At 39.7% G+C, this 27,981-nt stretch overlaps 1 protein-coding gene across 9 annotated transcripts; it reads left to right on the top strand.

The window, feature by feature from the left end:
* The first annotated feature begins 39 nt into the window (after positions 1–39).
* On the top strand, positions 40–27,018 carry btr33 (bloodthirsty-related gene family, member 33). 9 transcript variants are annotated; one of them, XM_028429114.1, is made up of 10 exons: positions 23,701–23,730; positions 23,867–23,956; positions 24,065–24,104; positions 24,487–25,059; positions 25,142–25,237; positions 25,314–25,547; positions 25,633–25,780; positions 25,859–25,885; positions 26,078–26,223; positions 26,309–27,018. In XM_028429114.1, the coding sequence occupies exons 4-10, from the start codon at positions 24,490–24,492 to the stop codon at positions 26,726–26,728; spliced, it is 1,641 nt and encodes a 546-aa protein (XP_028284915.1). In that variant the 5' UTR covers positions 23,701–23,730; positions 23,867–23,956; positions 24,065–24,104; positions 24,487–24,489; the 3' UTR covers positions 26,729–27,018. The 9 variants fall into 9 exon arrangements, with proteins under 9 accessions (XP_028284914.1, XP_028284919.1, XP_028284913.1 ...); XM_028429109.1 differs by having other exon boundaries at positions 23,694–23,730; positions 23,867–24,104; XM_028429115.1 differs by lacking the exon at positions 23,701–23,730 and having other exon boundaries at positions 24,073–24,104.
* The last annotated feature ends 963 nt before the right edge of the window (positions 27,019–27,981 follow it).

Raw genomic sequence — 27,981 nt, 5'->3', positions numbered from 1 at the left:
ACCAGCTGGAGATGGACCAGTGAATCACACAGTCTCCTCCCTCACTGCTGGAACTAAATACACATTCACTGTCTTCTCTATGTTTGAGAACGTCAGAAGCAGTGGTGTCATCATCACTGCAGTTACTGGTAAGATGTTTTCCTTTGTCGTCTGTACTTCAGTGATTTAACAACCCATCACTTGCTGAATTGCAGCATATTTCACCTTTTTCTGTCTTTTATGATGAAACAACAACATTAAACTACCAGTGGTAATTTGTAAACAAACACTAAATTATATTCTTCTCTTTTTTCACTTTCTCAGCTCCTCAGAACACCAACAGCTTCAGAGCAGTTGGACAAAGTGAGACCAGTATCACCCTGCAGTGGAATAAAGAGAACAATGTCAGCTATATTCTTCAGTTTAATGGTACAGAGACAGAAGTCAGTGCACCAGGTGCCAGTGGACCACTGCCTTACACAGTCTCCTCCCTCACTGCTGGAACTAAATACACATTCACTGTCTTCTCTGTGTTTGAGAACGTCAGAAGCAGTGGTGTCATCATCACTGCAGTTACTGGTAAGATGTTTTCCTTTGTCGTCTGTACTTCAGTGATTTAACAACCCATCACTTGCTGAATTGCAGCATATTTCAGCTTTTTCTGTCTTTTATGTTGAAACAACAACATTAAACTACCAGTGGTAATTTGTAAACAAACACTAAATTATATTCTTCTCTTTTTTCACTTTCTCAGCTCCTCAGAACACCAACAGCTTCAGAGCAGTTGGACAAAGTGAGACCAGTATCACCCTGCAGTGGAATAAAGAGAACAATGTCAGCTATATTCTTCAGTTTAATGGTACAGAGACAGAAGTCAGTGCACCAGGTGCCAGTGGACCACTACCTTACACAGTCTCCTCCCTCACTGCTAGGACTAAATACACATTCACTCTGTTCTCTGTGTTTGAGAATATCAGAAGCAGTGGTGTCAGCATCACTGCAGTTACTGGTAAGATGTTTCACTTTAACAAAGACACATAGCGGCACATGAACATGTTAACACTTTCAATGTGAGAGTCTTAAAAGTATTTTCATCAAATAGTATTTTATCGTTCAATGTCCTACATCTCTTCTCGCTTGTTATCCTAATATTCCCATTTAGTGTTTATTACTGTATGTCTACCTTGTAAAATATACACTTTGATGCCATTTCTTAAATATGTACTTGACTCACTACAGTCCTTATTAAACTAAAACCTGTGTCACATAGACATTGTAGGTTTTGTAAACATTGGAGTACAACTTATATCATTTCATGGGCAGTCCTTTGATAGTGAATTTGTTACTTTTGCTGTTTTCAGCTCCTCAGAACACAGACAGCTTCAGATCATCAGGACAAAATGAGACCAGTATCACTCTGCAGTGGAACAAAGTGAACAACAATGTCAGCTTTATTCTCCAGTTTAATGGTTCAGAGACAAACATCAGTGCACCAGCTGAAGATGGACCAGTGAATCACACAGTCTCCTCTCTCACTGCTGGAACTAAATACACATTTACTCTGTTCTCTGTGTTTGAGAATGTCAGAAGCAGTGGTGTCAGCATCACTGCAGTTACTGGTAAGTTAGTGACTAATGCAACCACAATAATCCTGTTTTATTATCATGCTGTATGTACTTAACACATATGATGGTGACATGTTTTTAAATCAAGCCCATGGCTGAAATATGTGTAGGTGCTGCTCAGTGAGATCAGTTCTTGAGCAGCTGTTTTGGGGACTACAATAACTTTACATTTCTGCCAGCTAATGAAATCTCATTAAATTACTTCTTTATTTCTCAGTTCCTCAGAACACAGACAGCTTCAGATCATCAAGACAAAATGAGACCAGTATCACTCTGCAGTGGAACAAAGTGAACAACAATGTCAGCTATATTCTCCAGTTTAATGGTTCAGAGACAAACATTAGTGCAGCAGCTGGAGATGGACCAGTGAATCACACAGTCTCCTCCCTCACTGCTGGAACTAAATACACATTCACTCTGTTCTCTGTGTTTGAGAACGTCAGAAGCAGTGGAATACAACTCCCAGCTGTCACTGGTAAGATGACTCATGTTATCATCTACAGCAGTTCAACAAACCATCACTTTGTTTCCATTTCGTCACATTTCACTTTTCTGGTTTCGTACTCTTCTCTGATTTGCATCTTTTTTTGGTGACAACTCGACAATTGTTACTCTTGTTTTTTCGCTTTCCCCAACATTCCAAAAACATGTATATTTGGTTAATTGGTCAATCTATATTGGCCATAGGTGTGAGTGGTACAAGGAAAAGGCTTGTTTTTCCCTGTGTGACCCGCTGTGTCTTCCTCTGTGATAGAATATCGTCCTTTCCAGGGTGTACCCTGCCTCCTGCCCTTTGACAGCTGGCATATGTTCTAGGGCCCCATGAGTCTGTGTATGATAAATTCTTTAAGAGGATGGAATGATGGATTAATGTGGACTGCTGTGTAGACATTAAGCCCACAGTTTAAATTCTTGTAAAAACCAAAATTCAAAAATGATTTTGATACTTGTATTCTGTCGTTTCAGCTCCTCAGAACACAGACAACTTCAGAGCTGTTGGACAAAATGAGACCAGTGTCACTCTGCAGTGGAACAAAGTGAACAACAATGTCAGCTTTATTTTCCAGTTTCTTGGTGTAAAGGCAAACATCGCTGCACCAGCTGGAGATACACGAGTAGTCGTCCAAGTCTTCGATCTCACTGCTGCAACAAAATATACATTCACTCTGTTCTCTGTGTTTGAGAACGTCACAAGCAGTGGATTACAACTCACAGCTGTCACTGGTAAGATGTTTCACTTTAAGAAAGACACATGGCAGCACATGAACATGTTAACACTTTCAATGTGAGAGTCTTAAAAGTATTTTCTTAGTCGAATAGTTTTTTTCAATTCAGTTTCCTGCTTCTCCTCTCGCATGTTATCGTAATATTCCCATTTAGTGTTTCTTACTGTTGGTCTACCTTGTCAAATATACACTTTGATGCCATGTGTTAAATATGTATTTGACTCACTACAGTCCTTATTAAACTAAAACCTGTGTAACATAGACACTGTAGGTTTTGTAAACATTGGAGAACAACTTGTATCATTTCATGGGCAGTCCTTTGATAGTGAATTTGTTACTTTTGCTGTTTTCAGTTCCTCAGAACACAGACAGCTTCAGATCATCAGGACAAAATGAGACCAGTATCACTCTGCAGTGGAACAAAGTGAACAACAATGTCAGCTTTATTCTCCAGTTTAATGGTTCAGAGACAAACATCAGTGCAGCAGCTGGAGATGGACCAGTGAATCACACAGTCTCCTCCCTCACTGCTGGAACTAAATACACATTCACTGTCTTCTCTGTGTTTGAGAACGTCAGAAGCAGTGGTGTCATCATCACTGCAGTTACTGGTAAGATGTTTTCCTTTGTCATCTGTACTTCAGTGATTTAACAACCCATCACTTGCTGAATTGCAGCATATTTCACCTTTTTCTGTCTTTTATGATGAAACAACAACATTAAACTACCAGTGGTAATTTGTAAACAAACACTAAATTATATTCTTCTCTTTTTTCACTTTCTCAGCTCCTCAGAACACCAACAGCTTCAGAGCAGTTGGACAAAGTGAGACCAGTATCACCCTGCAGTGGAATAAAGAGAACAATGTCAGCTATATTCTCCAGTTTAATGGTACAGAGACAAACATCAGTGCACCAGCTGGAGATGGACCAATGAATCACACAGTCTCCTCCCTCACTGCTGGAACTAAATACACATTCACTGTCTTCTCTGTGTTTGAGAACATCAGAAGCAGTGGAATACAACTCCCAGCTGTCACTGGTAAGATGACTCATGTTATCATCTACAGCAGTTCAACAAACCATCACTTTGTTTCCATTTCATCACATTTCATTTTTCTGGTTTTGTACTCTTCTCTGATTTGCATCTTTTTTTGGTGACAACTCGACAATTGTTCCTCTTCTTTTTTCGCTTTCCCCAACATTCCAAAAACATGTATATTTGGTTAATTGGTGAATCTATATTGGACATAGGTGTGAGTGGTACGAGGAAAAGGCTTGTTTTTCCCTGTGTGTCCCGCTGTGTCTTCCTCTGTGATACAATATCGTCCTTTCCAGGGTGTACCCTGCCTCCTGCCCTTTGACAGCTGGCATAGGTTCTAGGCCCCATGAGTCTGTGTGTGATAAATTCTTTAAGAGGATGGAATGATGGATTAATGTGGAGTGCTGTGTAGACATTAAGCCCACAGGTTGAATTCCTGCAAAAAATAAAATTGAAAAATTATTTGATACTTGTATTCTGTCGTTTCAGCTCCTCAGAACACAGACAACTTCAGAGCTCTTGGACAAAATGAGACCAGTGTCACTCTGCAGTGGAACAAAGTGAACAACAATGTCAGTTTTATTTTCCAGTTTCTTGGTGTAAAGGCAAACATCGCTGCACCAGCTGGAGATACACGAGTAGTCGTCCAAGTCTTCGATCTCACTGCTGCAACAAAATATACATTCACTCTGTTCTCTGTGTTTGAGAACGTCACAAGCAGTGGATTACAACTCACAGCTGTCACTGGTAAGATGTTTCACTTTAAGAAAGACACATGGCAGCACATGAACATGTTAACACTTTCAATGTGAGAGTCTTAAAAGTATTTTCTTAGTCGAATAGTTTTTTTCAATTCAGTTTCCTGCTTCTCCTCTCGCATGTTATCGTAATATTCCCATTTAGTGTTTCTTACTGTTGGTCTACCTTGTCAAATATACACTTTGATGCCATTTGTTAAATATGTATTTGACTCACTACAGTCCTTATTAAACTAAAACCTGTGTAACATAGACATTGTAGGTTTTGTAAACGTTGGAGAACAATTTGTATCATTTCATGGGCAGTCCTTTGATAGTGAATTTGTTACTTTTGCTGTTTTCAGCTCCTCAGAACACAGACAGCTTCAGATCATCAGGACAAAATGAGACCAGTATCACTCTGCAGTGGAACAAAGTGAACAACAATGCCAGCTTTATTCTCCAGTTTAATGGTTCAGAGACAAACATCAGTGCAGCAGCTGGAGATGGACCAGTGAATTACACAATCTCCTCCCTCACTGCTGGAACTAAATACACCTTCACTCTCTTCTCTGTGTTTGAGAACGTCAGAAGCAGTGGAATACAACTCCCAGCTGTCACTGGTAAGATGACTCATGTTATCATCTACAGCAGTTCAACAAACCATCACTTTGTTTCCATTTCGTCACATTTCACTTTTCTGGTTTTGTACTCTTCTCTGATTTGCATCTTTTTTTGGTGACAACTCGACAATTGTTACTCTTCCTTTTTCGCTTTCCCCAACATTCCAAAAACATGTATATTTGGTTAATTGGTGAATCTATACTGGCCATAGGTGTGAGTGGTACAAGGAAAAGGCTTGTTTTTCCCTGTGTGTCCCGCTGTGTCTTCCTCTGTGATACAATATCGTCCTTTCCAGGGTGTACCCTGCCTCCTGCCCTTTGACAGCTGGCATAGGTTCGAGGCCCTATGACTCTGTGTGTGATAAATTCTTTAAGAGTATGGAATGATGGATTAATGTGGACTGCTGTGTAGACATTTAACCCACAGTTTAAATTCCTGTAAAAAAATAATTTTCAAAAACTATTTAATACTTGTATTGTGTCATTTCAGCTCCTCATAACACAGACAACTTCAGAGCTGTTGGACAAAATGAGACCAGTGTCACTCTGCAGTGGAACAAAGTGAACAACAATGTCAGCTTTATTCTCCAGTTTAATGGTTCAGAGAGAGACATCAGTGCACCAGCTGGAGATGGACCAGTGAATCATACAGTCTACTCCCTCACTGCTGGAACTAAATACACATTCACTGTCTTCTCTGTGTTTGAGAACGTCAGAAGCAGTGGTGTCATCATCACTGCAGTTACTGGTAAGATGTTTTCCTTTGTCATCTGTACTTCAGTCATTTAACAACCCATCACTTGCTGAATTGCAGCATATTTCACCTTTTTCTGTCTTTTATGATGAAACAACATTATACTACCAGTGGTAATTTGTAAACAAACACTAAATGATATTCTTTTCTTTTTTCACTTTCTCAGCTCCTCAGAACACCAACAGCTTCAGAGCAGTTGGACAAAGTGAGACCAGTATCATCCTGCAGTGGAATAAAGAGAACAATGTCAGCTATATTCTCCAGTTTAATGGTACAGAGACAGAAGTCAGTGCACCAGGTGCCAGTGGACCACTGCCTTACACAGTCTCCTCTCTCACTGCTGGAACTAAATACACATTCACTCTGTTCTCTGTGTTTGAGAATGTCAGAAGCAGTGGTGTCAGCATCACTGCAGTTACTGGTGAGTTAGTGACTAATGCAACCATGATAATCCTGTTTTATTATCACGCTGTATGTACTTGACACATATGATGGTGACATGTTTTTAAATCAAGCCCATTGCTGAAATATGTATAGGTGCTGCTTAGTGAGATCAGTTCTTGAGCAGCTGTTTTGGTGGACTACAATAACTTTACATTTCTGCCAGCTAATTAAATCTGATTAAATTACTTCTTTATTTCTCAGCTCCTCAGAACACAGACAGCTTCAGATCATCAGGACAAAATGAGACCAGTATCACTCTGCAGTGGAACAAAGTGAACAACAACGTCAGCTTTATTCTCCAGTTTAATGGTTCAGAGACAAACATCAGTGCACCAGCTGGAGATGGACCAGTGAATCACACAGTCTCCTCCCTCACTGCTGGAACTAAATACACATTCACTCTCTTCTCTGTGTTTGAGAACGTCAGAAGCAGTGGTGTCATCATCACTGCAGTTACTGGTAAGATGTTTCACTTTATCATCTTTTCTTTACAATTTAACAACTCATCACTTGCTGAATTGCAGCATATTTTACTTTTTTTGTCTTTTATGATGAAACAACAACATTATACTACCAGTGGTAATTTGTAAACAAACACCAAATTGTATTCTTCTCTTTTCACTTTCTCAGCTCCTCAGAACACCAACAGCTTCAGAGCAGTTGGACAAAGTGAGACCAGTATCACCCTGCAGTGGAATAAAGAGAACAATGTCAGCTATATTCTCCAGTTTAATGGTACAGAGACAGAAGTCAGTGCACCAGCTGGAGATGGACCAGTGAATCACACAGTCTCCTCCCTCACTGCTGGAACTAAATACACATTCACTGTCTTCTCTGTGTTTGAGAACGTCAGAAGCAGTGGAATACAACTCCCAGCTGTCACTGGTAAGATGACTCATGTTATCATCTACAGCAGTTCAACAAACCATCACTTTGTTTCCATTTCATCACATTTCACTTTTCTGGTTTTGTACTCTTCTCTGATTTGCATCTTTTTTTGGTGACAACTCGACAATTGTTCCTCTTCTTTTTTCGCTTTCCCACACATTCCAAAAGACGACACATTACATATTACCTGAAGACGAGCTGCAGTCTGTAACTTCGGCCATTACGCAGGTACCTCTCTCGTGCACGCAGGGCAGGAAGAGAGTGACAACCAGCCAATCATCTGGGTGGACAATGTGTGGTGTATTGGCTGGTTGTCACTCTCTTCCTGCCCTGCGTGCACGAGAGAGGTACCTGCGTAATGGCCGAAGTTACAGACTGCAGCTCGTCTTCAGGTAATGTGCGTCCATGTAATGTGGTAGGTAATGTGCGTCCAAATCTCCTACCCTACCTTTAATCCCACAGTTTAAATTCCTGTAAAAAATAAAAAAACAAAAACTATTTGATACTTGTATTCTGTCGTTTCAGCTCCTCAGTACACAGACAACTTCAGAGCTGTTGGACAAAGTGAGACCAGTATCACTCTGCAGTGGAACAAAGTGAACAACATTGTCAGCTTTATTCTCCAGTTTAATGGTTCAGAGATAAACATTGCTGCACCAGCTGGAGATGGACCAGTAATCCTCACAGTTTCCTCTCTCACTGCTGGAACTAAATACACATTCACTCTCTTCTCTGTGTTTGAGAACATCAGAAGCAGTGGTGTCATCATCACTGCACTTACTGGTAAGATGTTTCACCTTGTCATCTGTGCTTCAGTGATTTAACAACCCATCACTTGCTGTATTGCAGCATATTTCACTTTTTTCTGACTTTAATGGTAAAACAACAACATTATTGTTGTTATTGTTATTATTGTTTGAAAATGTCAGAGGCATTGGTGCGAACATTACTGCAGTCACTGGTAAGATGTTTCAGTTCATTCATTTGTGTTGAAGTGGCTCCAAAATTGATGTTCGTTTTTTTAGAGATAGGTAGAGTAATCTATCTTAGAAAATCTTCAATATTTATTTTTCAACATAATCATCCTCCTGTGTTCATGGGTGCAACATAATTGGATGTTTAGATGAGTTGAAATCTACATTCTTATTGTGCACTGTATATTTGTGGGCTGGAGTGCTGTCCTGATGGAAAAGCACCTGTTTAATCAACTTTCCTCTGAGAATCACATGTAATAATCCCATCTCTCTTCTTTTTCTGTTTAGCTCCACCTAATGTAGAAGGCTTCAAATCAGTGCAACAAAGTGAGACCAGTATCACTCTACAGTGGTATAAAATGAACAACAGTGTCAGCTTTATTCTCCAGTTTAATGGTTCAGAAACAAACATCAGTGCACCAGCTGGAGATGGACCAGTGAATCACACAGTCTCCTCCCTCACTGCTGGAACCAAATACACATTCATTCTGTTCTTTGTTTTTGAGAACGTCAGAAGCAGTGGAGTAAATATTACTGCGGCTACTGGTAAGATATGTAACTCCATTATTATCATCATCACCTGAGAACACCATTGTAGTTATCCTAGAATATATTTGATGTAAATAATATTCACTGGCTGTTTCATTCATTTACAACAAACAAGTCCGATAGGTAGTGACTAGAGTCCTTGTCCATGTATCTTATTTCATACAAAGTAGTTCACACTTGAATTACTTCAACAGTATAAAACTGAACACATATTGTACATAAGAAAGGTTAGAAATTAGCCCATATCATTTCATTTGAACACCAATAATAACAGAAGACAGTTATTTCCTGGATCACTAATATCATGTGGGTTACACATCTGACATTTTAACTACCATGAGCAAATATTCATCACTGTTCCTTTTCTTCCTCAGCTCCTCAGAGTGCGAATGTTTTTAGGTCATTTGAACAAACTGAGACCAGTATCACTCTGCAGTGGAATACAGTGAAGAATGTCATCTTCTTTCTGCAATTTAGTAGTTCAGAGACATACATCAGTGCAGCAGCTGGAGATGGACCAGTGAATCACACAGTCTCCTCCCTCACTGCTGGAACTAAATACACATTCACTCTCTTCTCTGTGTTTGAGAATGTCAGAAGCAGTGGAATACAACTTACAGCTGTCACTGGTAAGATGTTTCAGTTTCAAATCTGTGCACAGTGACCCATGAACATGTCCAGGAATAGGTTTTTGTGAAATATTATTTTAATCACTCAGTGTCCTGCTTCTCTTCGCACGCAATATCCTTAATTCGTTTATTACTGGTTGTGTGTCTTGTTAAATATAAACTTTGATCCAAATAAATGGAAACATGTAATCGATTCTACAACATCAGTCCTTGATAAAACTAAAACCTGTGTCACATAGACATAGTAGGTTTTGTAAACGTTGGAGAACAACTTGAATTATTTCATGGGCAGTCCTTTGATAGTGAATTTGTTACTTTTGCCGTTTTCAGCTCCCCTGAACACAGACAGCTTCAGATCATCAGGACAAAATGAGACCAGTATCACTCTGCAGTGGAACAAAGTGAACAACAATGTCAGCTTTATTCTCCAGTTTAATGGTTCAGAGACAGACATCAGTGCAGCAGCTGGAGATGGACCAGTGAATCACACAGTCTCCTCCCTCACTGCTGGAACTAAATACACATTCACTCTCTTCTCTGTGTTTGAGAACGTCAGAAGCAGTGGTGTCATCATCACTGCAGTTACTGGTAAGATGTTTCACTTTGTCATCTGTACTTCAGTCATTTAACAACCCATCACTTGCTGAATTGCAGCAAATTTCACCTTTTTCTGTCCTTTATGATGAAACAACAACATTAAACTACCAGTGGTAATTTGTAAACAAACACTTAATTATATTCTTTTCTTTTTTCACTTTCTTAGCTCCTCAGAACACCAACAGCTTCAGAGCAGTTGGACAAAGTGAGACCAGTATCATCCTGCAGTGGAATAAAGAGAACAATGTCAGCTTTATTCTCCAGTTTAATGGTACAGAGACAGAAGTCAGTGCACCAGCTGGAGATGGACCAGTGAATCACATAGTCTCCGCCCTCACTGCTGGAACTAAATACACATTCACTGTCTTCTCTGTGTTTGAGAACGTCAGAAGCAGTGGAATACAACTCCCAGCTGTCACTGGTAAGATGACTCATGTTATCATCTACAGCAGTTCAACAAACCATCACTTCGTTTCTATTTTGTCACATTTCAATTTTCTGGTTTTGTGCTGTTCTCTGATTTTCATTTTTTTTGGTTTGACGACTGAACTATTGTTCCTCTTGTTCCCAACATTCCAATGACATGTATATTTGGTTAATTGGCCAATCTATATTGGACACAAGTGTGAGTGGTACAAGGAAAAGGCTTGTTTTTCTCTGTGTGTCCCGCTGTGTCTTCCTCTGTGATACAATATCGTCCTTTCCAGGGTGTACCCTGCCTCCTGCCCTTTGACAGCTGGCATAGGTTCTAGGCCCCATGACTCTGTGTGTGATAAAATGTTTAAGAGGATGGAATGATGGATTAATGTGGACTGCTGTGTAGACATTAAGCCCACAGTTTAAATTCCTGTAAAAAAATAATTTTCAAAAACTATTTAATACTTGTATTGTGTCATTTCAGCTCCTCAGAACACAGACAACTTCAGAGCTGTTGGACAAAGTCAGACCAGTATCACTCTGCAGTGGAACAAAGTGAACAACAATGTCAGCTTTATTCTTCAGTTTAATGGTTCAGAGACAAACATCAGTGCACCAGCTGGAGATGGACCAGTGAATCACACAGTCTCCTCCCTCACTGCTGGAACTAAATACACATTCACTGTCTTCTCAGTGTTTGAGAACGTCAGAAGCAGTCGTGTCATCATCACTGCAGTTACTGGTAAGATGTTTCACTTTATCATCTTTTCTTTACAATTTAACAACTCATCACTTGCTGAATTGCAGCATATTTTACTTTTTTTGTCTTTTATGATGAAACAACAACATTATACTACCAGTGGTAATTTGTAAGGAAACACTAAATTATATTCTTTTCTTTTTTCACTTTCTTAGCTCCTCAGAACACCAACAGTTTCAGAGCAGTTGGACAAAGTGAGACCAGTATCATCCTGCAGTGGAATAAAGAGAACAATGTCAGCTATATTCTCCAGTTTAATGGTACAGAGACAAACATCAGTGCACCAGCTGGAGATGGACCAGTGAATCACACAGTCTCCTCCCTCACTGCTGGAACTAAATACACATTCACTCTCTTCTCTGTGTTTGAGAACGTCAGAAGCAGTGGTGTCAGCATCACTGCAGTTACTGGTGAGTTAGTGACTAATGCAACCATGATAATCCTGTTTTATTATCACACTGAATGTACTTGACACATATGATGGTGACATGTTTTTAAATCAAGCCCATGGCTGAAATATGTGTAGGTGCTGCTTAGTGAGATCAGTTCTTGAGCAGCTGTTTTGGTGGACTACAATAACTTTACATTTTTGCCAGCTAATTAAATCTGATTAAATTACTTCTTTATTTCTCAGTTCCTCAGAACACAGACAGCTTCAGATCATCAGGGCAAAATGAGACCAGTATCACTCTGCAGTGGAACAAAGTGAACAACAATGTCAGCTTTATTCTCCAGTTTAATGGTTCAGAGACAAACATCAGTGCACCAGCTGGAGATGGACCAGTGAATCACACAGTCTCCTCCCTCACTGCTGGAACTAAATACACATTCACTCTCTTCTCTGTGTTTGAGAACGTCAGAAGCAGTGGAATACAACTCCCAGCTGTCACTGGTAAGATGACTCATGTTATCATCTACAGCAGTTCAACAAACCATCACTTCGTTTCTATTTTGTCACATTTCACTTTTCTGGTTTTCGTGCTTTTCTCTGATTTTCATTTTCTTTAGTTTGACGACTGAACTATTGTTCCTCTTGTTCCCAACATTCCAAAGACATGTATATTTGGTTAATTGGCCAATCTATATTGGACACAAGTGTGAGTGGTACAAGGAAAAGGCTTGTTTTTCTCTGTGTGTCCCGCTGTGTCTTCCTCTGTGATACAATATCGTCCTTTCCAGGGTGTACCCTGCCTCCTGCCCTTTGACAGCTGGCATAGGTTCTAGGCCCCATGACTCTGTGTGTGATAAAATGTTTAAGAGGATGGAATGATGGATTAATGTGGACTGCTGTGTAGACACTAAGCCCACAGTTTAAATTCCTGTAAAAAAATAATTTTCAAAAACTATTTAATACTTGTATTGTGTCATTTCAGCTCCTCAGAACACAGACAACTTCAGAGCTGTTGGACAAAATGAGACCAGTATCATTCTGCAGTGGAACAAAGTGAACAACAATGTCAGCTTTATTCTTCAGTTTAATGGTTCAGAGACAGACATCAGTGCACCAGCTGGAGATGGACCAGTGAATCACACAGTCTCCTCCCTCACTGCTGGAACTAAATACACATTCACTCTCTTCTCTGTGTTTGAGAACGTCAGAAGCAGTGGTGTCATTATCACTGCAGTTACTGGTAAGATGTTTCACTTTGTCATCTGTACTTCAGTCATTTAACAACCCATCACTTGCTGAATTGCAGCAAATTTCACCTTTTTCTGTCCTTTATGATGAAACAACAACATTATACTACCAGTGGTAATTTGTAAACAAACACTAAATGATATTCTTTTCTTTTTTCACTTTCTCAGCTCCTCAGAACACCAACAGCTTCAGAGCAGTTGGACAAAGTGAGACCAGTATCATCCTGCAGTGGAATAAAGAGAACAATGTCAGCTTTATTCTCCAGTTTAATGGTACAGAGACAGAAGTCAGTGCACCAGGTGCCAGTGGACCACTACCTTACACAGTCTCCTCTCTCACTGCTGGAACTAAATACACATTTACTCTGTTCTCTGTGTTTGAGAACGTCAGAAGCAGTGGTGTCAGCATCACTGCAGTTACTGGTGAGTTAGTGACTAATGCAACCATGATAATCCTGTTTTATTATCACACTGAATGTACTTGACACATATGATGGTGACATGTTTTTAAATCAAGCCCATGGCTGAAATATGTGTAGGTGCTGCTTAGTGAGATCAGTTCTTGAGCAGCTGTTTTGGTGGACTACAATAACTTTACATTTCTGCCAGCTAATTAAATCTGATTAAATTACTTCTTTATTTCTCAGTTCCTCAGAACACAGACAGCTTCAGATCATCAGGGCAAAATGAGACCAGTATCACTCTGCAGTGGAACAAAGTGAACAACAACGTCAGCTTTATTCTCCAGTTTAATGGTTCAGAGACAAACATCAGTGCACCAGCTGGAGATGGACCAGTGAATCACACAGTCTCCTCCCTCACTGCTGGAACTAAATACACATTCACTGTCTTCTCTGTGTTTGAGAACGTCAGAAGCAGTGGAATACAACTCCCAGCTGTCACTGGTAAGATGACTCATGTTATCATCTACAGCAGTTCAACAAACCATCACTTCGTTTCTATTTTGTCACATTTCACTTTTCTGGTTTTCGTGCTTTTCTCTGATTTTCATTTTCTTTAGTTTGACGACTGAACTATTGTTCCTCTTGTTCCCAACATTCCAAAGACATGTATATTTGGTTAATTGGCCAATCTATATTGGACACAAGTGTGAGTGGTACAAGGAAAAGGCTTGTTTTTCTCTGTGTGTCCCGCTGTGTCTTCCTCTGTGATACAATATCGTCCTTTCCAGGGTGTACCCTGCCTCCTGCCCTTTGACAGCTGGCATAGGTTCTAGGCCCCATGACTCTGTGTGTGATAAAATGTTTAAGAGGATGGAATGATGGATTAATGTGGACTGCTGTGTAGACACTAAGCCCACAGTTTAAATTCCTGTAAAAAAATAATTTTCAAAAACTATTTAATACTTGTATTGTGTCATTTCAGCTCCTCAGAACACAGACAACTTCAGAGCTGTTGGACAAAGTCAGACCAGTATCATTCTGCAGTGGAACAAAGTGAACAACAATGTCAGCTTTATTCTTCAGTTTAATGGTTCAGAGGCAAACATCAGTGCACCAGCTGGAGATGGACCAGTGAATCACACAGTCTCCTCCCTCACTGCTGGAACTAAATACACATTCACTCTCTTCTCTGTGTTTGAGAACGTCAGAAGCAGTGGTGTCAGCATCACTGCAGTTACTGGTGAGTTAGTGACTAATGCAACCATGATAATCCTGTTTTATTATCACACTGTATGTACTTGACACATATGATGGTGACATGTTTTTAAATCAAGCCCATTGCTGAAATATGTGTAGGTGCTGCTTAGTGAGATCAGTTCTTGAGCAGCTGTTTTGGTGGACTACAATAACTTTACATTTCTGCCAGCTAATTAAATCTGATTAAATTACTTCTTTATTTCTCAGCTCCTCAGAACACAGACCGCTTCAGATCGTCAGGACAAAATGAGACCAGTATCACTCTGCAGTGGAACAAAGTGAACAACAATGTCAGCTTTATTCTCCAGTTTAATGGTTCAGAGACAGACATCAGTGCACCAGCTGGAGATGGACCAGTGAATCACACAGTCTCCTCTCTCACTGCTGGAACTAAATACACATTCACTCTCTTCTCTGTGTTTGAGAACGTCAGAAGCAGTGGTGTCATCATCACTGCAGTTACTGGTAAGATGTTTCACTTTGTCGTCTGTACTTCAGTCATTTAACAACCCATCACTTGCTGAATTGCAGCAAATTTCACCTTTTTCTGTCCTTTATGATGAAACAACAACATTATACTACCAGTGGTAATTTGTAAGGAAACACTGAATTATATTCTTTTCTTTTTTCACTTTCTTAGCTCCTCAGAACACCAACAGCTTCAGAGCAGTTGGACAAAGTGAGACCAGTATCATCCTGCAGTGGAATAAAGAGAACAACGTCAGCTATATTCTCCAGTTTAATGGTTCAGAGACAAACATCAGTGCACCAGCTGGAGATGGACCAGTGAATCACACAGTCTCCTCCCTCACTGCTGGAACTAAATACACATTCACTGTCTTCTCTGTGTTTGAGAACGTCAGAAGCAGTGGAATACAACTCCCAGCTGTCACTGGTAAGATGACTCATGTTATCATCTACAGCAGTTCAACAAACCATCACTTCGTTTCTATTTTGTCACATTTCAATTTTCTGGTTTTGTGCTGTTCTCTGATTTTCATTTTTTTTGGTTTGACGACTGAACTATTGTTCCTCTTGTTCCCAACATTCCAATGACATGTATATTTGGTTAATTGGCCAATCTATATTGGACACAAGTGTGAGTGGTACAAGGAAAAGGCTTGTTTTTCTCTGTGTGTCCCGCTGTGTCTTCCTCTGTGATACAATATCGTCCTTTCCAGGGTGTACCCTGCCTCCTGTCCTTTGACAGCTGGCATAGGTTCTAGGCCCCATGACTCTGTGTGTGATAAAATGTTTAAGAGGATGGAATGATGGATTAATGTGGACTGCTGTGTAGACATTAAGCCCACAGTTTAAATTCCTGTAAAAAATAATTTTCAAAAACTATTTAATACTTGTATTGTGTCATTTCAGCTCCTCATAACACAGACAACTTCAGAGCTGTTGGACAAAGTCAGACCAGTATCACTCTGCAGTGGAACAAAGTGAACAACAATGTCAGCTTTATTCTTCAGTTTAATGGTTCAGAGACAAACATCAGTGCACCAGCTGGAGATGGACCAGTGAATCACACAGTCTCCTCCCTCACTGCTGGAACTAAATACACATTCACTCTCTTCTCTGTGTTTGAGAACGTCAGAAGCAGTGGTGTCATCATCACTGCAGTTACTGGTAAGATGTTTCACTTTATCATCTTTTCTTTACAATTTAACAACTCATCACTTGCTGAATTGCAGCATATTTTACTTTTTTTGTCTTTTATGATGAAACAACAACATTATACTACCAGTGGTAATTTGTAAACAAACACTAAATTATATTCTTCTCTTTTCACTTTCTCAGCTCCTCAGAACACCAACAGCTTCAGAGCAGTTGGACAAAGTGAGACCAGTATCATCCTGCAGTGGAATAAAGAGAACAATGTCAGCTATATTCTCCAGTTTAATGGTACAGAGACAAACATCAGTGCACCAGCTGGAGATGGACCAGTGAATCACACAGTCTCCTCCCTCACTGCTGGAACTAAATACACATTCACTCTCTTCTCTGTGTTTGAGAACGTCAGAAGCAGTGGTGTCATTATCACTGCAGTTACTGGTAAGATGTTTCACTTTGTCATCTGTACTTCAGTCATTTAACAACCCATCACTTGCTGAATTGCAGCAAATTTCACCTTTTTCTGTCCTTTATGATGAAACAACAACATTAAACTACCAGTGGTAATTTGTAAACAAACACTAAATGATATTCTTTTCTTTTTTCACTTTCTCAGCTCCTCAGAACACCAACAGCTTCAGAGCAGTTGGACAAAGTGAGACCAGTATCATCCTGCAGTGGAATAAAGAGAACAATGTCAGCTATATTCTCCAGTTTAATGGTACAGAGACAGAAGTCAGTGCACCAGGTGCCAGTGGACCACTACCTTACACAGTCTCCTCTCTCACTGCTGGAACTAAATACACATTCACTCTGTTCTCTGTGTTTGAGAACGTCAGAAGCAGTGGTGTCAGCATCACTGCAGTTACTGGTGAGTTAGTGACTAATGCAACCATGATAATCCTGTTTTATTATCACACTGTATGTACTTGACACATATGATGGTGACATGTTTTTAAATGAAGCCCATTGCTGAAATATGTGTAGGTGCTGCTTAGTGAGATCAGTTCTTGAGCAGCTGTTTTGGTGGACTACAATAACTTTACATTTCTGCCAGCTAATTAAATCTGATTAAATTACTTCTTTATTTCTCAGTTCCTCAGAACACAGACCGCTTCAGATCGTCAGGACAAAATGAGACCAGTATCACTCTGCAGTGGAACAAAGTGAACAACAATGTCAGCTTTATTCTCCAGTTTAATGGTTCAGAGACAAACATCAGTGCACCAGCTGGAGATGGACCAGTGAATCACACAGTCTCCTCCCTCACTGCTGGAACTAAATACACATTCACTGTCTTCTCTGTGTTTGAGAACGTCAGAAGCAGTGGAATACAACTCCCAGCTGTCACTGGTAAGATGACTCATGTTATCATCTACAGCAGTTCAACAAACCATCACTTCGTTTCTATTTTGTCACATTTCACATTTCTGGTTTTCGTGCTTTTCTCTGATTTTCATTTTCTTTGGTTTGACGACTGAACTATTGTTCCTCTTGTTCCCAACATTCCAAAGACATGTATATTTGGTTAATTGGCCAATCTATATTGGACACAAGTGTGAGTGGTACAAGGAAAAGGCTTGTTTTTCTCTGTGTGTCCCGCTGTGTCTTCCTCTGTGATACATTATCGTCCTTTCCAGGGTGTACCCTGCCTCCTGCCCTTTGACAGCTGGCATAGGTTCTAGGCCCCATGACTCTGTGTGTGATAAAATGTTTAAGAGGATGGAATGATGGATTAATGTGGACTGCTGTGTAGACACTAAGCCCACAGTTTAAATTCCTGTAAAAAAATAATTTTCAAAAACTATTTAATACTTGTATTGTGTCATTTCAGCTCCTCATAACACAGACAACTTCAGAGCTGTTGGACAAAGTCAGACCAGTATCATTCTGCAGTGGAACAAAGTGAACAACAACGTCAGCTTTATTCTTCAGTTTAATGGTTCAGAGACAAACATCAGTGCACCAGCTGGAGATGGACCAGTGAATCACACAGTCTCCTCCCTCACTGCTGGAACTAAATACACATTCACTCTCTTCTCTGTGTTTGAGAATGTCAGAAGCAGTGGAATACAACTTACAGCTGTCACTGGTAAGATGTTTCAGTTTCAAATCTGTGCACAGTGACCCATGAACATGTCCAGGAATAGGTTTTTGTGAAATATTATTTTAATCACTCAGTGTCCTGCTTCTCTTCGCACGCAATATCCTTAATTAGTTTATTACTGGTTGTGTGTCTTGTTAAATATAAACTTTGATCCAAATAAATGGAAACATGTAATCGATTCTACAACATCAGTCCTTGATAAAACTAAAACCTGTGTCACATAGACATAGTAGGTTTTGTAAACGTTGGAGAACAACTTGAATTATTTCATGGGCAGTCCTTTGATAGTGAATTTGTTACTTTTGCCGTTTTCAGCTCCTCAGAACACAGACAGCTTCAGATCATCAGGACAAAATGAGACCAGTATCACTCTGCAGTGGAACAAAGTGAACAACAATGTCAGCTTTATTCTCCAGTTTAATGGTTCAGAGACAGACATCAGTGCACCAGCTGGAGATGGACCAGTGAATCACACAGTCTCCTCCCTCACTGCTGGAACTAAATACACATTCACTCTCTTCTCTGTGTTTGAGAACGTCAGAAGCAGTGGTGTCATCATCACTGCAGTTACTGGTAAGATGTTTCACTTTGTCATCTGTACTTCAGTCATTTAACAACCCATCACTTGCTGAATTGCAGCAAATTTCACCTTTTTCTGTCCTTTATGATGAAACAACAACATTATACTACCAGTGGTAATTTGTAAGGAAACACTAAATGATATTCTTTTCTTTTTTCACTTTCTCAGCTCCTCAGAACACCAACAGCTTCAGAGCAGTTGGACAAAGTGAGACCAGTATCATCCTGCAGTGGAATAAAGAGAACAATGTCAGCTATATTCTCCAGTTTAATGGTACAGAGACAGAAGTCAGTGCACCAGGTGCCAGTGGACCACTGCCTTACACAGTCTCCTCTCTCACTGCTGGAACTAAATACACATTCACTCTGTTCTCTGTTTACGAGAACGTCAGAAGCAGTGGTGTCAGCATCACTGCAGTTACTGGTAAGTTAGTGACTAATGCAACCACAATAATCCTGTTTTATTATCACACTGTATGTGTACTACACATATGATGGTGACATGTTTTTAAATCAAGCCCATGGCTGAAATATGTGTAGGTGCTGCTCAGTGAGATCAGTTCTTGAGCAGCTGTTTTGGTGGACTACAATAACTTTACATTTCTGCCAGCTAATTAAATCTGATTAAATTACTTCTTTATTTCTCAGCTCCTCCGAACACAGACAGCTTCAGATCGTCAGGACAAAATGAGACCAGTATCACTCTGCAGTGGAACAAAGTGAACAACAATGTCAGCTTTATACTCCAGTTTAATGGTTCAGAGACAGACATCAGTGCACCAGCTGGAGATGGACCAGTGAATCACACAGTCTCCTCCCTCACTGCTGGAACTAAATACACATTCACTCTCTTCTCTGTGTTTGAGACCATCAGAAGCAGTGGAATACAACTCCCAGCTGTCACTGGTAAGATGACTCATGTTATCATCTACAGCAGTTCAACAAACCATCATTTTGTTTCCATTTCATCACATTTTACATTTCTGGTTATGTACTCTTCTGGTTTTCGTTTTCTTTGTTTTGACGACTGAACTATTGTTCCTTTTGTTCCCAACATTCCAAAAACATGTATATTTGGTTAATTGGTGAATCTATATTGGACATAGGTGTGAGTGGTACGAGGAAAAGGCTTGTTTTTCTCTGTGTGTCCCGCTCTGTCTTCCTCTGTGATAGAATATCGTCCTTTCCAGGGTGTACCCTGCCTCCTGCCCTTTGACAGCTGGCATATGTTCTAGGGCCCCATGAGTCTGTGTATGATAAATTCTTTAAGAGTATGGAATGGTGGATTAATGTGGACTGCTGTGTAGACATTAAGCCCACAGTTTAAATTCCTGTAAAAAAAATAATTTTCAAAAACTATTTAATACTTGTATTGTGTCATTTCAGCTCCTCATAACACAGACAACTTCAGACAACCAAATCAGTACTACAATACAGTACAATTTAAAAACTTTTGACAACATTTTTGTCACAATATAGAACTGTAGAATGTTCTTTCATTAATTGCATAAAAGTAGGGTTGCATTTTAAAATAAGGGGAAAGTAGGGGATGTATGTACCATAATATTTATTTTCATGTATGTTCATCACAATGCTGGAAATACTGTCACTTCAAAGTTTTTCTTTAATTATCTTGAACAATACTTTTCTACATATAAACCCCTCTACATTACATAAATTATGCCAGCTAAAATTTTCCAAATACCATTTCCATTTAGTATGTTTGTAAATAATCTGTAATCCTCTGCTGTCCTCTCCTCCCTCATCCTCCTCCATCCAATGATGGTTATTGAGCCCTGTACTAAATTCTGAATGCACCGATGTTCCAGGTCACAGAAACTGTGAATGCAACTTTCTTTGCATGCACAGGTACAGCAGAACAAAGTGGTGAGTGTGTGTGAGAGGGAGAGGGGATTTAATTGGTCGATTTATTGAATATCAGCATGACAGAAACAACCAGACTGCAACCTGCATCTCCGAATAATTACAACATTACTATAAGAATATTTAATTATTTTTTTATTTAGTTCTTAGAAGCTGCCGGAATGTCATACTGGACTGCTCTGGCCCACTTTAACCCCGGTGTATAGCTGTCTTTCTTTCCTTTTCGTTCATCTTTTCACGTGTGTAACCTGTCTGCAACTTGTATTGTAGTCGCAAATTTTACCACCTGAAATGCCCAGATTTGATTGGCTGAGGGTTTTCACGTGGGTTGGATAAACTCTACTGGTCTGTGCCAGAGCAGTAGAGTAAAACTCTCTCTACGGCCTTGGTCTGTGCATTTCCTCATGTGCTAAGCCACTACCGTAAAGTCAATGAAAAGCTGCGGCAGTTAAAACAGAAGAGCCTCGTCAGGTTTTAATCAGGTCTGCTGTTTAAGTTCGGGTCCGTATGGGACGGCTTCTGGGTCCGGACCCGGAACGTGGTCCGCCATTTGGTGACCCCTGCTTTAAGAGGATGCAATGATGGATTATTCTGGACTGCTGTGTAGACATTAAGCCCACAGTTTAAATTCCTGTAAAAAATAACTTGTACGGTATTCTGTCGTTTCAGCTCCTCAGTACACAGACAACTTCAGAGCTGTTGGACAAAGTGAGACCAGTATCACTCTGCAGTGGAACAAAGTGAACAACAACGTCAGCTTTATTCTCCAGTTTAATGGTTCAGAGATAAACATTGCTGCACCAGCTGGAGATGGACCAGTAATCTTCACAGTTTCCTCTCTCACTGCTGGAGCTAAATACACATTCACTCTCTTCTCTGTGTTTGAGAACGTCAGAAGCAGTGGTGTCATCATCACTGCAGTGACTGGTAAGATAATCAAAATTGTTTATTGATATTATTATTGTTATGATATTATTGATTATTGTGGTATGGCAACAATGGAAGGGAACAATTCCTTTATGAATAGCTGTTTTAGTTTTACTAAGGCATCACCACAAGTAGTTTCTAAAGACGTCTTTGTGAGAAAATGTTCATTTTGTGCTCAGTGTGACATCAATAACTTTAAAATACCCTAAAAACAAAAAACTTACATAATCACTGATTTTTTTTCTTACTGTTTCAGTTCCTCCAAACCCAGGACGGTTCAGATTAGCTGGGCATACTGAGACCAGTATCACTCTGCAGTGGAACAAAGTGAACAACAATGTCAGCTTCATTCTCCAGTTTAATGGTTCAGAGACAAAAATCAGTGCACCAGCTGGAGATGGACCAGTGAATCACACAGTCTCCTCCCTCACTGCTGGAACTAAATACACATTCACTCTCCTCTCTGTGTTTGAGAACGTCAGTAGCAGTGGAATACAACTCACAGCTTTCACTGGTAAGATTTTATTCTATAGACTGTTGTCTACTGCAATGCCTGTTACTAGTTTTTCCCTTCCATGTGTTAAACAGCTGCTCTGTGGTGTCATGTTGCATTTCCTTGTTCCTTGTATATTTTCTCAGCTTTGCTACTTTTTAACTGTCATGCCAATGATAATTTAAGCTTAATGAATACAAATTAACATCTTTAATTTTTAAAAGTGAAAAGAAATTTTGAATTAACCTGACATGTTCTTCTTTCTATCCAACCCAACACCCCCTCTCCAAAATTTATTTGACTCTTCTTTCACTTAACGTCACAAAAGGGCCTTGTAAGTATTTTTTTTACAACTATTGCAGTTTGAAATGTATTCTTCTTTTATAACCTTGTTACGGCATTTTTATTATTTACATCTAATTTATTTATTCTGTTTTATTTATGTGGATATATTTGCTGCTGAAACATGAGCTACTATTTAAAAACCATTTTTTATGTTATATTATTATAAAATACTAAACACTGTTGAAAGCAACTTTTGTCATTATCTTTTGTTTTTAATTAAATAATGGTTCATGGAATATTATTAGAATTTTACATAGTCTTCTTCATATATTTTGTGTAACATATTGTTTATTTGTGTCAACAGCATATGTCATTGCATTAAACGTAAAATTGCGATTACTTGTTACGCCGTCCAAATCAGACATAGAGGACGCGGTGGCAGAGGTGAGACTCTCTTTTGTTCCTTTTTAGGTTTTTTGTCTGTATTGTTACTTTCAAAATCTTCTTTACTTTAAATCAGTTAAATTTGTTTTGACCACTTGTAAACATTACACGTGTATTTTTTAGCTTTTCAGACAACGTGGATTGTTGCCACAGTTGTACAGCCTGTTGGTTCAGTCTGTGCCATGAGAAGAAAGATCAGATGAAATGGAGTGGAGTGGATCTGCAGTCCATTTTTCTTCACACATACTGAATTATTTTAGTTAAAGAAAATGGAACAAATAATTAAAAACGCCCAATATTTGTCTCTGTTGTTTAGAGGAATTACAAAGAAAAAAGAATCAAATAAGATTTTTTTTGTATTTGGAAGTTCTATGAGTAAATCTACTTATTTATATCCACCACTTATACTTATTTATATACAGTATATGTAACTCTTTGCACTATATGCAGCTATAACAGTATCAGTATACTTCCCTGAACAAGTCTTACCTCTTTTTTCTCTGATTAGTCAATTTATCCATCCATAAAAATAAATGATAATTAGTGTTTTTGTCATTGTTAGAATGTATTCAGATTTGTTCTAATGTGTTATACTGTATTTTATAAATAAAGCTTTGAATGGTGAAAGGACAACTTTGGCATCTTCAAGCGTTGTTTGTCAGTCAAACACAAGCACAAAGAAATACTACACAATACAAATCTAGTAATGCAACTGCAACCAGACCATACTCCTCCCACCCTGGAACAACGAGTCCCAGAGGGAGTGGTAAACAGCTGAATGGGGAGGACTTTGGCTTTACAATCACAGTTTCACTATTTGCCCAGAGGTCAGCTTTCTCTCAGAGGAATAAGGTAGGACAAAATGGTAGCTCAGATATTTTGATCTAACAAATGCATTCATTTCTGTGACTGTTTTGCTCTGTGCACATAGGCTCACATGTACAAGTCAGTGCAGGACAGAGCTAATATTGGGTGTTTCTACTTTCAGGGTGTGCAGTATTAAGAGACTAACAACAGCACTGGCTGTTGAAGAGGAAGCAGTTTAGTTTTTCCGGTCCTAATGGGTTAATGTTTGAAGGTAATTTTATAAAGTGTGACAGAGGGTAACTCTCACAGGTGGACTTTGGCCAGCAGGCTTTAAAGTGTTCCAAGCTAATACACATTCACTCTCTTCTCTGTGTTTGAGAACGTCAGAAGCAGTGGTGTCATCATCACTGCAGTGACTGGTAAGATAATCAAAATTGTTTATTGATAATTATTGTGGTATGGCAAAGGGAACAATTCCTTTATGAATAGCTGTTTTAGTTTTACTAAGGCATCACCACAAGTAGTTTCTAAAGACAACGTCTTTGTGAGAAAATGTTCATTTTGTGCTCAGTGTGACATCAATAACTTTAAAATACCCTAAAAACAAAAAACTTACATAATCACTTTGGCCAGCAGGCTTTAAAGTGTTCCAAGCTAATGAAAAGGACACTGATTCTCTAAAGAAAGTGGATGCATCGTGTAGTCCTCTTACTAAAACATACTTCTCTTTTTTTCTGAATATAAATGATTATCATCATATTGGTAATCCTATAAACTTGATGTTCTTTCTCTCAATCTAAGGTCATGGCCTCTCCCGGTGTTCTTCTGTCAGAGGTGCAGTTTCAGTGTTTCATCTGTCAGGATGTTTTCTCAGAACCTGTCTCCATCCCTTGTGGTCATAGCTTTTGCTTCACCTGCATCACATCGCACTGGGACAGCAGCCCCATTATCACCTGTCCCAAATGTCAGACAGCCTTTGAGGGCTGTCCAGAACTTTGTGAAAACTCTTTCGCCAAAGAGATGTCAGAGCAGATCCGAGCTCAAAGGCAAAATGGCGTGACGTCATTTGCAGGAAAAATAATATATTGTGACGTGTGCAAAGGGACGCAAACTAAGGCTCTAAAGTCCTGCCTCGTGTGTCTCACCTCATACTGTGAGAGTCACCTGGAGCCTCACCTGAGAGTGGCCACATTGAAGATTCACAAACTGATTGAACCTGTGCCAATGCTGGAGAACAGGATGTGTAATAGGCACCAAAGGCTCTTGGAGCTGTTCTGCAGGAGCGACCAGAGAAGCGTTTGTGTGCTGTGCACTGAGACAGACCACCGCTGTCATGACACTGTCCCAGTGGAGCGAGAGAGCCAGGAGAAGAAGGTAAGCACTCCCCCATCCAGTGCTCTAGAAACATTCATTAGAATGACTGTAGTTTCCTGTGATTTCCTTTTCTGATGTTCAGGCTCAGATGAAGAGGGTTGAGTCTGATGTTCAGCACATGATCCAGGATAGACTGCAGAAAGTGAAGGAGATCAAACACTCGGTGGAGCTCAGTAAAGTGAGTTTGCATAAAGAAAACTGGGCTGTTTTTTTTTTTAAAAAAATCAGTTGTGCTTCTCATACAATGTCTACAGGAAAATTCAAAGAGGGACATAGAAGAAAGTGTGGAGGTTTTCACTGCTCTATTTCATGCCATGGAGAGGAGTCAAGCTGTGCTGATAGAAAGGATTCAGAGGAAGCAGGCTGCAGCAGAGAAGAGGGCAGAGAGACTCATCACAGAGCTGCAGCTGGAAATCACCGAGCTGCAGAAAAGAAGAAGTGAGATGGAGCAGCTATTTCATTCTGAGGACCACCTCCATCTTCTGCAGGTCAGGAGTTAAAAACACTCCGGGGTGCACAGTAGCATTATTAGCTTGTCGTTATTATGATGTATTTCTCTTCTGTTTGTGTCAGAGGTTTCCAGTGCTGAACTGTCCTCCATCTTACAAAGCCTGCGCTGATATCATCATCCATTCAGACACATGTTTGAGCATGATAAGGAGAGAACTGGCCAACATTAAACAGCAGTTACAATTAGAAGTGAAAAAGCTCTCCACTCAAGGTCAATTATATGATACAACAATCATATCACAAATTAAAGACTATTTGTTTTTGATGATATGTTCTCATTATTTTCCAGAGCATGAGAAGATGCAGCAGTATGCAGGTCAGCATCTGTCACTCACTTTTCTTTCTTTCTATTTTGTCCAGTTTGACATGACAACTGACTGTATTAATGGGTATATTGATAGCAGCAGATTACCAACCTTTTATTATTACCATATTTATTAAAAAACAATGTATAGTTTTGTAATCTTGAGGACAATGAAGTTCCATATAAACTGTGGCTGTCTCCCAGCTGATGTACATCTGGACCCCAGGACAGCCAATCCTTGGCTGGTTCTATCAGAGGATGGGAGGCAGATCCAGGATGGAGATGCCGAACAAAATCTGACTGACACACCAGAGCGCTTTGACACAGCGCCATGTGCCCTCGCTCTCAGGGTAAATAAAGATCTGTGTGTGTGCGTGTCCCTCCCGGAAGAAGTCCATCTGAGCTGAGTAGAGCTGAGTCTCTCTTTCTACACAGGGTTTCACCTCCGGCAGGCACTACTGGGAGGTGGACGTGGGAGACAAGACAGCGTGGGATCTGGGTGTAGCCCAACAGTCCGTCAACAGGAAAGGTGTGGTTACACTGAGCCCGGAGGACGGTTATTGGACTATATGTTTAAGGAAGGGCAGTGAGTACCGGGCATGTGCAGGACAGGCAGAGCTGTTGTGTCTCTGTCAGAGGCCGCAGGTTGTTGGTGTGTTTTTGGATTATGAGGACGGGACAGTGGCATTTTATGATGCAGAGACCAAATCGCACATCTATTCCTTTAAAGAGTTCTGCTTCACTGAGGCCATGTTTCCATTTTTCAACCCAGATATGAGTGACAACGGCACCAACAAATCACCACTAATTATCCGCCCAGTCATTTGTAGGGATTTAGATGGCATTACAATCTGATGTAAAACAACATCTAGTGTCTGTCTTCTTTGTTTGTGTTATGAAAGTATGAAAGAAGGGAAATGAATGACTAATCAGGCCATGTTAAGAACTACTGCTTGAAGGGGCAGAAAAATGTCTCTCTATTTAAATTTATCTTTGCGAATCTTTGAATGAGATATAATAAATGTGAATGAGAGACTTTTTTGTTATTAAACATCTAAATTATATAGCAAATGTATGTTTTATAATTAGAACTGATTTCAAATCAAAATTGTGCAATTTTGGGAAATAAAACTGTACAAAGACAATTTTTTGTGTTGTTTGGTATGTATTATCTAACATGGATCATATATATGTGCTATTTCTCGTTTCCTTCCATCCAGCATTAACTAGATGTATCTGTTACCCTTCTCCTCCACCCCCTTTATTCTCCCCTTTGCTCTCTTAAAAAGTCTTAATCAGCATAAATCTTAGACCTGCCTCACTCCAGTAATAGTATCCCTTTTAGTTGCTACAGGCTAACCACAACACTGACTTCAGAATAGACTACACAACCTGACGTTTGCTAATCAGATTAGCACAGAAATTGGATTAGTCACAGGGCAGATGGGGTGCTAGAGCAGACTTCATGACTGAATCTTTGGAAGAGGCACTTTTGAAATAATGGACACCCTCATATGTCTCTGAACGTATTGCATCCACACAAACACTTCAAGTAATAAATGATTGTGAAATCCTGGAGGAAATTCAGTTGGGACAAATATCTGTCAAGACTAAGATAGAGCGCTTTGGATAAGAAGGAAGAAAAGCTAAAGAGGGATTAAAACTGATATCATCCCAACACAGGGAGGAGACACACACACAGCCTGTAAGTTACTCTGGACAACAGGCTAAACCAGGAACACTACACAGAGCTAAACTATATGGATGGCTGACAGACAAAGGTGAGTTTTCTTTATTAAAACTGTTTTCACTCTGGGTGTCTGATTGCATCAGAAATGCAGGTGACACCAAACTGTATTTCTCATCATGATTATCTACAGAACAGTGCATGGAGCCCGATGACAGACAAAAGCTGGCACCTTCTCTAGTAAATCATGTACAGGGTAAATGCTACCTCAATTAAGACTATAAATAAACCCTGAATTTTTTACCCTGTGTTTTTTACTTCTGAATGTGCAACAGAATTTAAAAAGTAGAATTATGTCTTGTATTTACACATGGTTACGAAAAACAAATAAATGGGACATATTGTTTATTTTGACTGCATG

This window comes from Parambassis ranga, chromosome 18 (genome assembly GCF_900634625.1).
Source record: "Parambassis ranga chromosome 18, fParRan2.1, whole genome shotgun sequence".
Taxonomy (NCBI): Eukaryota; Metazoa; Chordata; class Actinopteri; family Ambassidae; genus Parambassis; species Parambassis ranga.
This window is presented reverse-complemented; position numbering and strand designations above follow the sequence as displayed.

What these genes read in the sequence shown, in the direction of transcription:
- btr33 (XM_028429113.1), top strand. Translation starts at nt 24,490, where the DNA reads ATGGCCTCTCCCGGTGTTCTTCTGTCAGAGGTGCAGTTTCAGTGTTTC. An exon ending in GAGAGAGCCAGGAGAAGAAG is followed by an intron (nt 25,060 to 25,141) that starts GTAAGCACTCCC and finishes TCTGATGTTCAG; the next exon opens with GCTCAGATGAAGAGGGTTGA. An exon ending in CATGTGCCCTCGCTCTCAGG is followed by an intron (nt 26,224 to 26,308) that starts GTAAATAAAGAT and finishes CTTTCTACACAG; the next exon opens with GGTTTCACCTCCGGCAGGCA.